General features: G+C 36.0%; 1 protein-coding gene across 2 annotated transcripts in view; it reads right to left on the bottom strand.

Annotated features, from left to right (window-relative positions):
- Positions 1 to 14,213, bottom strand: part of TBPL1 (TATA-box binding protein like 1) — a 30,505-nt gene that overhangs the window by 1,212 nt on the left and 15,080 nt on the right. Inside the window, exons 2-6 of one of the 2 annotated variants that reach the window (XM_032651088.1) lie at positions 5,551 to 5,729; positions 3,991 to 4,073; positions 3,761 to 3,824; positions 2,152 to 2,255; positions 1,965 to 2,059 (exon numbers count right to left, since the gene is read on the bottom strand). In XM_032651088.1, coding sequence (XP_032506979.1) covers positions 1,965 to 2,059; positions 2,152 to 2,255; positions 3,761 to 3,824; positions 3,991 to 4,073; positions 5,551 to 5,685 — 481 coding nt within the window. In that variant the 5' untranslated portion in view covers positions 5,686 to 5,729. Of the gene's footprint in view, positions 1 to 1,964; positions 2,060 to 2,151; positions 2,256 to 3,760; positions 3,825 to 3,990; positions 4,074 to 5,550; positions 9,753 to 14,213 lie in introns of those variants that run through there. The other variant, XM_032651089.1, reaches the window with a different exon arrangement.

Below are 14,213 nucleotides of genomic sequence, written 5' to 3' on the forward strand. Positions count from 1 at the left end.
CTAGGAAAAGCTGATTTCCCAGAATTACAAGTAACCAAGTACTTTAGAATTTATCAGGTTGTTTAAAAAAAAATCTACACTTACATTAATTATACACACAGTCACAGCAAGAACCAAGAGAAAAAGACTTTTTTATGGACAATTAAAGGGAATCAAACACAAAATGAGGATATTCATCTTGTTTTAGGGCACCATTGTGAAAAGGGAGTATATAAAAAAACCACACAGACAATCACAACGTACTATAATATGCTTATTAAAGGAAGGAGTAACAAGCGGGACTACACAGCTATTATGCTTTTGGTCACTGTAGCCTGGCTTTTGGTTAGGCTATGACTGAAGCTCACAGGAGTATCGAGGGACCCGGCAGAGCTAAACAAAGCTGCTACCAGAGCGTTGGGAAACCAGAGGGCCATTATAAACTGCACGGTCTAAACATCCCCACAAACTTACTGCTATTTGGTACTCACATGTTTACTACTAATCTGGCCATTCACCCTTACAGCTTACTCTGCCCGTTAAAAAAAAAGCACCAGGGATGAGGTTATGTTACGTATTAATTAATCTATATAATGCTAGGACTTGAAAAATGTGTAGCCTTTCATCTAAATAGCTAAAAAAATATATAAAAAGGATAATGAAAAAATATTTTTATAAAACTTATTCTGAATAAATATGTTTTTTCTACTAACGTAAACTTACCTTTTGAAAGATCCTAAAAAACGTACATATGCATCCACTGTGGACCCTTTGAAGGTATTGACCACGTCTTACCCTAGGCCGATCCTTCCTGACTCACCTCAGTCCCTCCACAGAGTAGAGCTTTGCCCATGGGAACCACTCAGTATATGTCCACTGAATTAACAGTTCATAGGGTATTCCAGAGGTTAATATGTAATGGATACTAATTAACCAGGTCAATGGTCTTCAGTTTGCTACTGTGTTGTTTAAATCTATTAACTTAATATATATTTTACATATGCATTATTTTCTTCCATACTTAGTAGGGACTTGTCAATAGATTTGGAGGCCTCTGTAAGGTCTGGGCTCCAAAGTGTAGAAACAGAGAGTCCAAAGAAGGAAAGAAATGGACTTGCTCCCCCATTTTTAAGATTCAGGTATGACTCTGGCAAGAGCCTTTAAGTCTCCAAGCAAGATGTGAAAATCCATGGCTGAATCAGAACTAAAGCTTTTTTGTTGAAGGCTTACAGGTGTCAATAATTTTTATTTTCCTCTAAGGATTGAAGGAATAAAAAGAAAATTCAAGGACACTACAGAAATTTTCCTTAACTCAGTTTTGCCAAAGGTTGGGTCTGACTCTCAAGTAATGTCTCTGAACAATTTATAACCATAGTACCATTAAAAAAATCATCCTGCATGCTAATACTACCCTTGGACATCTATGCCTACCTAGTATTCTGAAACTATCCCTTCCAAGTAATTAAAACAATTCAAAAGATATAACAAAATACACATAAAACATACCAAATAGGTACCAATTATATATGAATATTTTGCTCATGTAAAACCTCTATGAAGTTCATAGAATGGGTTTCTCTTGAGTATTTTAAATGCAAGATGTCATAAACTTAAAAATCATATATAAAAATACATACTAGAATATTTTAAATTCCCAACTGAAAACTATCCAAATGCCCATGGAACAATATATTCACGTACTGGGTACTAAATAGCAGTAAGAATGGCTGATCTACAGCTACATGCAGCAATACAGATGAATCTCACTAGGGTTATGATGAAGATAAAGAAGACTGACACAAAATAGTACACATATAAAAGCAGGTTAAACTAATCTACTGTGTTAAAAGTGAGGAGACTGGTTCCCCTAGAAGGGCAGAAGTGGCTAAAAGGGACAAAGCAGACTTTATCTCTATTTTGGTACGGACACCTCTTATCTCATTCAATCCATAATTGACAAGCTTGGTTTCAATATCATAAAATACCTGTTACTGTGATACTTCCTGTTGAAAAAATCTGTAATGTAGCTCTTAGAGATTTTATCCGATAACACACAGCAGGATGAAGTTCAGGTTCGTAACTATGCAAAAAAAGCCAAAATTAATATAAATACTTACAGCTGGACAAGTAACTTCAAATTTGCTAAGTTATCTTGATTCTTCAAAGACCTACCTGGCATGAGGTCTATTGTTCTTTGTGAATTCTGGCAAACGTATTTCAAATGGCATATTACATACTGCCAAAACGTTAACAACCTTAAAATCTGTAAATATTACCTTTAGGAGAGAAGTAAAATGAATGAATTATTTTGAAACAAACAAAAAAATCTGCTCATCATGGCAATCTTAATCATTGAATTGTAATCCTTAAATATAAGAACAAACAAGATAAACAAAAACATTTAAAGCATGGATTTTAGTGTTTTAAGTTATCGGGGACTCAATGCTATAATTAAAGGGGGGAAAAAGGCTCAAGAACTTCATTAAAAAAATAAACAATGCCTGAGATAACTGCATGATCAAAGCGCTACATCTGGGGTCTTCTGAATCTTGTTTCAGTTTAATTTTTCAACACTTTAAACCCATTTAATATTTAATCTACTGGGATAAGAGGGAGAACAGTGAGGAAAAAATTAAAGCAGAGTCCTCCTTGAAGTGTCAGAATGCAAAGCCATCACTTAAAACTCAGAAAGTACTGGACACTGAGCTCCAAACGCCTGACTTTTTCTTATATGCAGTCAGGTAAAATGGCATTGCTGCGAGTTTAGTTAGATGTTTGTTTCTTTTGGGGGACAAGATGAGGAATAGTGTGATAGAACTGTGTTTTTTAACTCACTGGGATTTCTCTCAACATTTCTAATATTATGCTAAGAAAAGAGGCTCCAAGGCTGAAAATAATGTCCTCTCAATATTAATAACTTCAGCCACTCCTACCAAGATGTTAATGGTTTTACCCTGTCGTCTTTTCAACTGTCCCTAGTAAAACCACAAATCTGGATGAACTATCCTCCAACTCAGTACCGGCACAAGGCAGTGGGAGAAAGTCACAAAACGTGCACAGTGGCCCCGCTGTCAATCATGGCTCTCTACCCTGCACTCCCTTCCAGCTCCTCAGTGCCTTCCTAGCACCTTCCACCTCAGAGGAGACTGAAGTCATCAGAGAGAAACTCAACCTCTCATCACCTCCCACCCAAATCCCAAACTGCCTAGGCCCACCTGTTCAGGAACCACAGCTCATCTTTTTCTTTCACTTACTCATCGTTTCCAAGTGACCTAGCAAGTCCAGGATATGTATTAATTTTATTCAAATGCATGACTCTACAAAATCACATTTGATAAGGCTGGCCTGCTAGTAACAGTCATTTTACAAGTGTGAGAGCCTGCTAACCAGTGTGTATGTGTCAACAGGGTCCTGCAGCTCTCGCTCATCATCTTGATACAGCATTCTTGTGATGATCAAAAACAGAATTTTTTTTTTTTTTTTTTTTGTGAGAAGTGAAAAATGTAAAGAGTTGAAAAGGCAGTTAATCTGTAAGGAAACAAGTCTCTCTCTCTATGGGGAAAGGATTTGGGAGAAAGCCAGGATTCCTGACAAATACCCACACGGGCAAGGTCTGCCACTAAATTTTTGTGTTGAAGGATGGTATTATACAATGTAGAAAAAGGTCAGTCATAAGAGGACTTTCTGTGGAGATTTCTTTAGTCCGTTAAAAAAAAAATGCTAACTTTACAAAAATAAATCCTTGAGTATCTGCAGCTCGGATAGCTTTTGAAAACGTTACCTGAAATCCTAGTTTCTGGAGACTCCGGGCTAAACGTCTGGCACCAAATTTAGCTTCTTCTTCACTGTGGTTTGAAAGAAAGAAAAAGACGATCAGTTACACAGGAAATAGATTTTATACGGAGGAACACAACAAACTGTACACGTGATTTTGTTTTTAAGTCTAGAAAAATGTCCTTCCCATGAGGGGAAAATTAAAAAATGAAAATTGAAAACCCAAGTAACATTTACCTTGTTGCTCCAGTGCAAATAATTTTTCCTGAGGACCAAATCGTAGCTGTAATTCTAGGCTTTCTAAGCTTCATTAATACTTTCTGCAAAAAAAGACAACCAGAACTCCAACAACCTGATTACACAGTAAGTGTTGATTTGCACACACGGGTCTACTCTATGTGGCCATTTCATGTTTAAATACTATGCCAAGCTTACCCAAGACTGAAATAACTGTTCTCCAAATCACTCATTCTGAAATCAAGAACCACGCTGAACACAAAGAACATATTAATCCAAAAGGACATTTAATCAATTAAAAATTCAAGGCCTGTATAAACCTCTCACTGTATACTTGAAATCAATGTGCCACAAGGACGTACACACTCCAACTCTCGTTCCACTCTGTTCACATAACTGAAATTTGCAATTTGCACACATCCTCAAACATGCCAAACTTGTCCACGCCTCAGGAGCTTTGCCTAGCTTACTTTCATCTGGAATATTCTTCCTTCAATGTTCTCCCTTCACTCAGGTCTCTCACCAGATGTCATCTCCACAGAGAGGCCTTCCCTGATCATTCCATCCCTTCACCCTTCCCTGATTTCTAACCCTGCTTTTCTCTGCTTCTTGGTGCCCGCCACTACTTTATACTGTATCTTACAGCTGAGATGCCCATTACATATTCAAGGTCGATGTGCAAATCCGGAATGCTGGAGCTGGAGATGTAATTTTAGATTCCTTAGAAACGAAAGGCACTTAAAGCTATGGGTTTAGAAGAAATTACCTACAGTGTGAGTATAAATAGGTCAAGGACTAAGGTCCAAGATAAAAAGTGAATTTAAATTTTCACTGCAGCTTTTCATTTATGGCAATATTTATTATATGGCCATTACGTATAAAAGAGATAAATGTTTACTGAATACGTAACAAATATATGAATGAGACATTTCTTCTTAAAACTCTTGTTACATTTTTAGTTCCTTCTTTTCTCTGTCATATGCCATATTATCAAACTAGAAAGCTATTAAATCTGGGGAGACAAAATTTACCACAGATGCAAAATAAAATCTGAGCTAAAATACATTATAAAATTTCATACGTTAAGTGGCTGTGGCTGAGAAACATTGAGGTTATTCTACGTTTAACTGTCTTGCACTACCAGCTCGTCCATCAACTCAGTTTTCAGTTAACCTTCCTAGAAAAAATGACTTCTCTACCATATGGCATGCTAAAGTTCCAACGCAGCATAAGCCTTTTCCTCTCTTTTTAGCAGATATATTTGCTCCTTTTTTAAAGTGAAGATGGCATTATTGATGAACCTGAAAACCTTTCATTGTGATTCACTGAAATCTTTAATTGAGTTTAATTCATCTTTACTTAGTTTCTAGCATGAAGAACTAATGAAAATTTAACAAGGTATACTGGCATCTGATTTTTAGAGCTTAAACAGAGCCTTCATACATATTCTTAATTTTTATAATAAACGCATAAGGTAGTGTCATCATTGTTTACTTAGTATCTTCAGAGCACTATAAAATTAGGCTAATGTAGCACACACGACAAAATTCAGATACTCACTCCAACGTCACGCTTATAAATTACATTTGCTCCCTCCAAAGCAATCTTTCTTAAGTTCAAATGGCATCTTGTTCTAAAAACACAGACTACATTTGTAATTAGAATGTCCAGTGCAACATCACTGTCTGCATCCATTGGGGTAGTTTAAAAACTTAGCTTCCCACCACGAAGATCACATCCTGAGAAATAAAACAAAATAAAATAATTAAACTCAAATGTTTTGTTAATATATTGCTCACAAGTAATCTTGAAAACTAAAATGCAAGAAGTCGATCTCATTACTTATTGTTCAAATGGTACTCAAATCAAATCATATCCTTTCTTCTCCCCACGAAAAATGTCACTTTTTAAAAGATAACATGTCATATAAAATCCTTCCAAATCTGGACCTAACTTTCATTCCTTAAAATTAATCAGTAACTTTTACACGCCAGGAGCTTGCCAGACGTAACTGCAGCAACTTGCCTTTACAACCACCATGCTCCAGGCGTATTGCAGTTATGGCCATTCTCCGTTTACACCATGTTCAAGGGCTGGACTTTGTGGTCCCAATGTCCAGCCATTAATGGTACTATAACCCACCTCATACAACCCGCAAGGGCTATAAAAAGAATGACCTACTTTTCCGCTATTTTGGGTAGAGCCATTTACTTAAGTTTAAAGAGGCAGCAATATTAATTATAACATTTATTAACAGACTTTTCTCACTTACTAGTCATTCATTCATTATTCACTTACTGAACACCTCCATACACTGAGGATACTGGAGGAAAAAAGGAATAAGGCAAGGTCTTTTGTCCTGAAGGAGCTCACAAACCTGTGTGTGTACGGGGGAGCTCTAACAGTTACTTAGCACAACAGCATTTTTATCAAGATCCCAATCTTCCAAAATATGTATCTTTTCAATTTGAATTTCTATAAACAAACAAGAACAAGCCCTTGTTTTTACTAAGCACGTGATCCATGTCCAGATAAAATATTCTCTGAGTTTCCACATCTTAGAAAATAAGTAATGGTAATTCAGCTTACCTACCCCACAAAGAGAAAATCAGAAAATAGTAACAATACTATTCTAATTATCTTTACAATTCCTTGAAGCCCCAATATGAAAATGAGCTAGGATTCTTTATACGGATTCAAGTTATTATATGACTAAGGATTCAAGTTATTATATGACTAAAAAATGAAGCAGCCAAGAGTCCAAATAAAAAAAATTCAGTTTTGTTTTCCTGCCTTTTAGTTTCTGCTAGGACACAATGAGAAGTCAGACGGAAACTTTTAGCATCTCTATAGGATCATATAGCATTGAACTCTGTGTACTACTTGAACCTCAACATCATTCTATTTTCTCAATCTTATACTCCCTTCAATCTGCTTATCTTTTTGTTTTTCTGTTCTTTGTGTATGTTTCAGCAACCTCATGTGATTCTTATGCACAAGAGGCGGGGCAGGGGTGGCAGTGGAGTCTGAGGGATAGATATATAGGTGGACAGATTAATAAGCAGAGGACAGAAACAGTTATCAGTGGTGATCTTAAGTGCAGACTCCATGTTTGACGCACCAACGACTAAGTTCTCAGGACTTAGGCCAGTTATGCATTCTGTCTGTCTTGGTTTTCTCACCTGTGACATGGAATAGACAGTGCCTACCAGACAGTGTCATGGGAATTATATAAAATGTATGGAAAGTACTTAGCACATATACTTGGAAAATAATAACACAAAAATATCAGTGATTAGGGATAAAAATAAGTTCAAAGCCACAGGCAGAGCAGAGATTTCTTAGCATTACTTCCCAAGATTACATCACTACCCAGATATCGAGCCACCTGCTACTTTCCTATTAAAATTAGGAAATAACTGTGAGGTAGAGGCTCCTGGCTGCTCACCCCAAAATCTATTAGGGTCACTCTGTACTGGTCAAAGAAATGTAAAATAAATGGTTTTGTGTCTTTTGAGAAGTCTGCTTAGAGGGACCAAATTAACCAGCGAAGACCCTTTTGCCTTTCTGCTCTTCTTCATTCTTGCTGCATGGAGTCTGGACGTGAGAGCTGGAACTCAAGAAGCCATTTGGGATCATGAGATTATGAGATGAGTATGGAAGAATAGTAAGACAGAAGCAGCCCGAGTCCCTGATACTGTGAAACTCCTTACTAGCCCTGTACTTTCTAATTCTAGACTTTACAAATGTGAGAGAAAAATCAATTTCTATCTTAAGGCCCCATGGTGGACTTTAGTTATATGCAGCCTGACTGACACACATCCCATGATAAGAGGCCACAAAAAGCACTACTTAACAGAGAAATTACATATGAAGAAACTATGTCAAATTTACTGTTTCACATATACTTTTTACAACAAACAGGCTAAAACAAATTGACTCAGATCTACTACTCTGAGTATTAAACTGCTGAATTGTCTGGGAGAGAATACAAGGATAACACATAAGGTAAAAAATAAGTCAAGAAAGAAGGGGTAAAGCAAATCTTTGAGAATGCAAAGAAGCCTTAAATAATTTGCAATTAATTCAAAATTGATGATTGTTTCTATACATAAGCAACTTAAATTCTAAAAATGAAGTCATGGGCATAGATCATCATGTTAGGAAGTATTCATATTTATATGAGTAAGCTGTCAAACAGTCTCAGAAGATATATCATTGCTTTAATAGGTTTTAAATCAAGGATAAAATATGAAGAAGTCAGTACTTAAGAAAAAAAAAGAGGCAAGGCATACTACATGAAAGATTCCACCTTTTTCAAGCAGTACCAAAAAAAAAAAAAGGCCCATTTGCAGTTTATCTATCTTGTAAAACAAGAGTAGTACTAAATATTAACAAAGATTAACTTCTTAAAGCTAAAGCATTTCATATCACTTTTAAATAGGATAACTCAAATGGCAATCCAGTGAAAGAGACAAATCTCAACTTCTACAGAGCGTCATACCCCTTTCAATTCTGAGTGAAGCTAAATCATTTATCAATGGGTAAAAAATTCTACCTGAGGAAACTTTATTGTCAGCATTAAAGAGGAATGAATTGATTACCTCTTAAAGTAGTTCAAAAGGCTTAGATTATTCCTAAAAATACACATACATAACTTTTTAAACACAGTTTAAACACACACACACACACACACACACACACACAACTATAAAAAACATGGGGACAATTAATCCCCACTAGGGAAGAAATATTCCAAACTGCTTGTAACTATTATGGTACCTACAGTTAAACATCTGGACCATTTATTTCACCTACTAAATTCTGAAAGTCAAAGACTACATCTTAAATGTTTGTACACACCCATGGCTCAGCACCATATCTGGCACATAGTAAATGTTCTCTTACTATTTGGTGAATGAATGCTAGAAAATCCAACATTTCAATCTTCAGCCTATACTAAATTTCTCATCCACCTAGAATTCCAAACTGTTTCTTTTAATACTAGGCATGGAAAAACTTTTTAAAAACTAAAAGCAAGTCTGAAACTTTACTTCCAAAGCCACTCATTTTCATATAAATGAAGAAGAGCTAAGAGTCTTTTTCCTTCCCTTAATATAATATCCATGAAAATGCATATGTAGTATACTTTACTATACTTCATGATGGTTTACACATAAAACTTTTTAAACTTGTTTGTACAGTTCCAAGGGAAATGTGTTTAAGCAACTCCACAAAAAAAATAGTATTTTAGAATGGCATTTAAACTTACAAAGCTGTTAAGCCTGCTGACACTATAACATGACTTAAGATACATAAATGGCAAAAACGAACATCTATGTACCTACCACCCAGCTTAAAAAATAAAATTTACAATACAATTGATGTCTCCTCATGCACTTCTCCCAAATTACATGCTCGTTCCTTCCCTCTGGAGAAAATCTCTACTCTCGCTGAATTGTTTTATCATTCTCATATATTCCTCTTAAAGTTATGACATATGTATTACATCCTTGAACCCAGTAAGTCATGTTTTCAAAAAAAATACATTGATGGATCTGGTTTGTTAATATTTCAGTTAGGATTGATATGTCTATGTTTGTAAGTAGAATTTGCCTATAATATTCCTTTCTTGGACTGTCTTTATCTGGTTTGAGTATCAAGGTGACACTAGACTTATTATACAAGTTAGGTTGGTTTCTTTTTCTTTTTCAGTTTTTATTTTTTTAAACATCTTTATTCGAGTATAATTGCTTTACAATGTTGTGTTAGTTTCTGCTGTTTAACAAAGTGAATCAGCTATATGCATACAAACATCCCCATATCCCCTCCCTCTTGCGTCTCCCTCCCACCCTCCCTCCTATCCCACCCCTCTAGGTGGTCACAAAGCACTGAGCTGATCTCCCCATGCTATGCGGCTGCTTCCCACTAGCTATCGATTTACATTTGGTAGTGTATATATGTCAGTGCTACTCTCTCACTTTGTCCCAGCTTACCCTTCCCCCTCCCCATGTCCTCAAGTCCATTCTCTACATCTGCGTCTTTATTGCTGTCCTGACCCTAGGTTCATAAGAACCGTTTTTATCTTTAGATTCCATATATATGTGTTTACATACTATTTTTCTCTTGCTGACTTACCATACTTCAAAAAGAGTCATGTACCACAATGTTCACTGCAGCACTATTTACAACAGCCAGGACATGGAAGCAACCTAAGTGTCCACTGACAGATGAATAAAGAAGATGTGCCACATATATACAATGGAATATTATTCAGCCATAAAAAGAAACGAAACTGAGTTACTTGTAGTGAGGTTTCTTCTTTTTTTAAAAAAAAATCCTCTGGAAGACAGTTTTAGAAAACCTTATCTGAAAATTGTGTGGACCTGTTTTTTGTTTCCTTGGGGGATTTTAAAAGATTAATTCAATTTAAGAGTTTTAAGACATTTGATGTCTTCTATTTCTTCTTTAATCAGTTTTCCTAAATTAAATTTTCTTGGGACATTTTGCATTTCTTCTAAAATTTAAAATTTTATGGCATACAATTTTTCATGGTTTTCTTACAAATTTTAAAAACTCAACTTTAGTACACTTATCTCTTTTTCATCATAGTATCATTTATCCCTGCTTTTTTTCCTATCATCAATCTTGCTGAAAAGTCTTTCTATTTTTTGTTTCTTCAAAGGACAAACTATTGGCAGTTAGTTGATCCTCTTTATTAAATTTTTTGCCTTATGCTCATTATTTCCTTCCTTCTACAGATCTATTTTTTTCCCTAATTTCTTATATTAGAAAGTAAGTTGGATGCTTAATACTTCAGTTTTGAACTTTTTCTCTATTCTCGTATGAACATTTAAGGCGATTATAACCAAGTGCTTTCGGTACATCTGAAGTTGGATATATTATGTTTCCATTATCCCTTGATTCTAACAATATTTACATTTCCATTATTATTTTTCTTAGACTAATTAGCTATTTATTTAGAAATTCTTTGCCTTTAGACATATATAGTTTTTAAATTTACTGGTAATGAGGAAGTGCTAACTTAAAAGAATGAGATACCACTATTTATACTGGTAAGCATCAAACACTGCTGATGAAGATGTAAGTAAACCAGCATTCTCTTATAATTTGGAACAATTTCTACAGGAGATAATCTGGCAGTGTGTATTCAAATAATTAAAAATATGTGTATATGATGAATTACAGTCAACCATTAAGAATGCATCTTGAGAAATTATTCAACTGAGCAAAGTATAAATAAGATTATATACACTGCAATTCTGTTAATAACAGAAACCTACGTGCCCATCTAGAAGGGATTGGTTAAATAAAGTATAGCAGTCTCATATAACAGACTACTGAACAGACTTTATAAATTACAACTACATGGATGCAGACGGAGATTCATAATGTAAAAAATAAATATGTTTGATAGAGTTCATTTTGGTTTATATATCTCTGTATGTACTAAAAATGCCAAAATGTTAACAATTATTCTATTCAGAGAATTGGCAACAGAGTGACTTTGGTAATTTCCCCACTGCCCAAGGCCTAATATTAAGACATGGTTTAATAATGTGTTTTGTCCTGTTTCTCAAGTAAATGCTTAACATGTGTTTGTCAAATATATCCTTCTAATAAAAAGCAAAGTTGAAAACTGAAGCTGTCCTACTTCAAGAAATAACATATTTCTAGCACTGTATTAAAATGCATTATTGAAGTTGAAACAGCTTCTTCCCTGCTCACTGACTTTTATGGACAAGTTAGATCCTCTGTCCAGTGGTATTCCAATTACAGTCTTAAAGCATCACCTGGAAAACATCGCCACCTCCTGGTTTTTAAGACAAATTACATCCGAGACTACTACATTTAAAATTTTCCACACCAGGAAAGACATTTTAAACTAAAAGGGCACAATAAACACTGTTATAAAAACAATGCAAAAGTAACCCCAAGGGCTTCCCTGGTGGCGCAGTGGTTGAGAGTCCGCCTGCCGATGCAGGGGACACGGGTTCGTGCCCCGGTCTGGGAGGATCCCACATGCCGCGGAGCGGCTGGGCCCGTGAGCCATGGCCGCTGAGCCTGCGCGTCCGGAGCCTGTCCTCCGCAACGGGAGAGGCCACAACAGTGAGAGGCCCGCGTAACGCATAAAAAAAAAAAAAAAAAAAAAAAGTAACCCCAAAAATCTAACTAAAAGCCAAAAGAATAAAATAAACATGAGAATACAGAAAAGTAGATTCCAGCTACTTTTAAGTGTACTCAAGTTGCATCTGAGGATACTGTGGGTGTGGGTCCTCAACGGTTTAACCATGGAACTACTGTCCATGATTTGAGAAATGGCAGAAGGAGGGAAAGACTGGATATAGTACAACTGCAAACACAGTGTGAACCCAGGTGGTGTCCTAGAGATCATTCTTCTACAAATAAGGTAACCTCGTATTCTTTATAAAGCCCCCAAAACAGCAGCTTAGGAAACAGACATTTTGTGTTCCTGATCCCAACAGATTACTTGATCGTCTCTCAACACATGCCTAGGACTAAGATGGACAAAAGCGTTTTAGAAAGAGGGTCTTCTTTCATATCTGTTTAACAGTACAGCATAAACCTTACAAAAGGGTAGGGTGACTTGGTGTTTACATTTAGGTGTGTGATACTGGGTAAGTTACATGACCTCTTTCTAAGTCTTAATTTTTTCTTCTGAAAATCGGCGATAACATCACTGCATCTCCCGGGTGCTTTTAAGCATTAAATATGATTATTTATGTCAAGTACACAGCATACAGCATGTGTTCACTAAATGGTAGCTATAACTGTTTAATGAATTCACAGGTAGTAGAATATCGCAACCAGATAGTATGATTTAGTGAATTGACACAAAACTTGAGAACAGTCACATTAACAGAAAAAAACAGAGATCATAAGAGGTTAGGCAGGGGTCAGCAAACTACAACCAATGGGCCAGGGCCTGATTTGTTAAAAAAAAGAGTCATACTGAAACACAGCCATGCTCATGTGTTTACATAATGACTCTGTGGCAGAGCTGAGTAGTTGTGACAAAAACCAAATGACCTATAAGCCTAAAATAGTTACTATCTGGTCCTTTAAGAAAAAGTGTGCAGATCTCTACACTAGTGCAATGGGGAGACAGCGATAAAATAAAATTTAGTGCTAATAAATGTAAAGCTCACATTTTTACCTAGAGTCTGTCATACAGAGTGAAGTAAGTCAGAAAGAGAAAAACAAATACTGCGTATTAACACATATATGTGGTATATAGAGAAATGGTACAGATGAACGGATCTGCAGGGCAGGAACCGAAATGCAGGCATAGAGAATGGACGTGTGGGCATTGGGCGGGGGGAAAGGGGAGGGTGGGATGAACTGGAAGATTAGGTTTGACACAAATACATTACCATGTGTAAACAGATAGCTAGTGGGAACCTGCTGTATAGCACAGGGAGCTCAGCTTGGTGCTCTGTGATGACATAGATGGGTGGGAGGCGGGGGTGGGAGGGAGGTCCAAGGGGGGGGGGATATATGTAAACATATACCTGATTCACTTCATTGTACAGCAGAAACTAACACGACGTTGTAAAGCAATTATACGCCAATAAAAAATAAATAAAGTGAATAAAACATCTGTATATCATGGTCCTTGATTGGTTCCTGGTTTGAACAAAACAGTTATAAGAGGAAATCTGAGTATGATAGATGACATTAGGGAATTACTGATAATTCTGTTAGGTGAAATAATAGAGTGGTCATGTAGACAATTATGCTTATTTTTCAGACATGCATATTGAAATATTCACGGGGGAAATGCCACGTCTGTAATTTAAGATACAGGAATCTTCCACTGTCTGAACTCGGTAACAAATAGATTTGGATAAAGTTTCAGATGAGTCCCTCATTATCTGGAATCTTACCACAGGAACCAAACAAATTTGGACAATCTATTCTGAGGTACAGAATGAATCTGGATAGTAGGTATAATTTTATTTTAAGACAAAAAAGTACCATACTACTGTCTCATCTCTTACTAATGATTAAATCTAGGTGATAGGATATATGTGTATTCGTTACACTACTCTCCCGACATTTCTGTCTAAAAATTTCCACAATAATTTTTAAAAGCTGTTTTAAAAGAAAAAAAGAATTTCCTTACAGTAAGTCACACTAAGACAACATGGATTTTAATTATATTACTTACAAAAAAAAGA

The sequence above is a fragment of the Phocoena sinus genome, chromosome 12 (assembly GCF_008692025.1).
Source record: "Phocoena sinus isolate mPhoSin1 chromosome 12, mPhoSin1.pri, whole genome shotgun sequence".
Lineage (NCBI taxonomy): Eukaryota > Metazoa > Chordata > Mammalia > Artiodactyla > Phocoenidae > Phocoena > Phocoena sinus.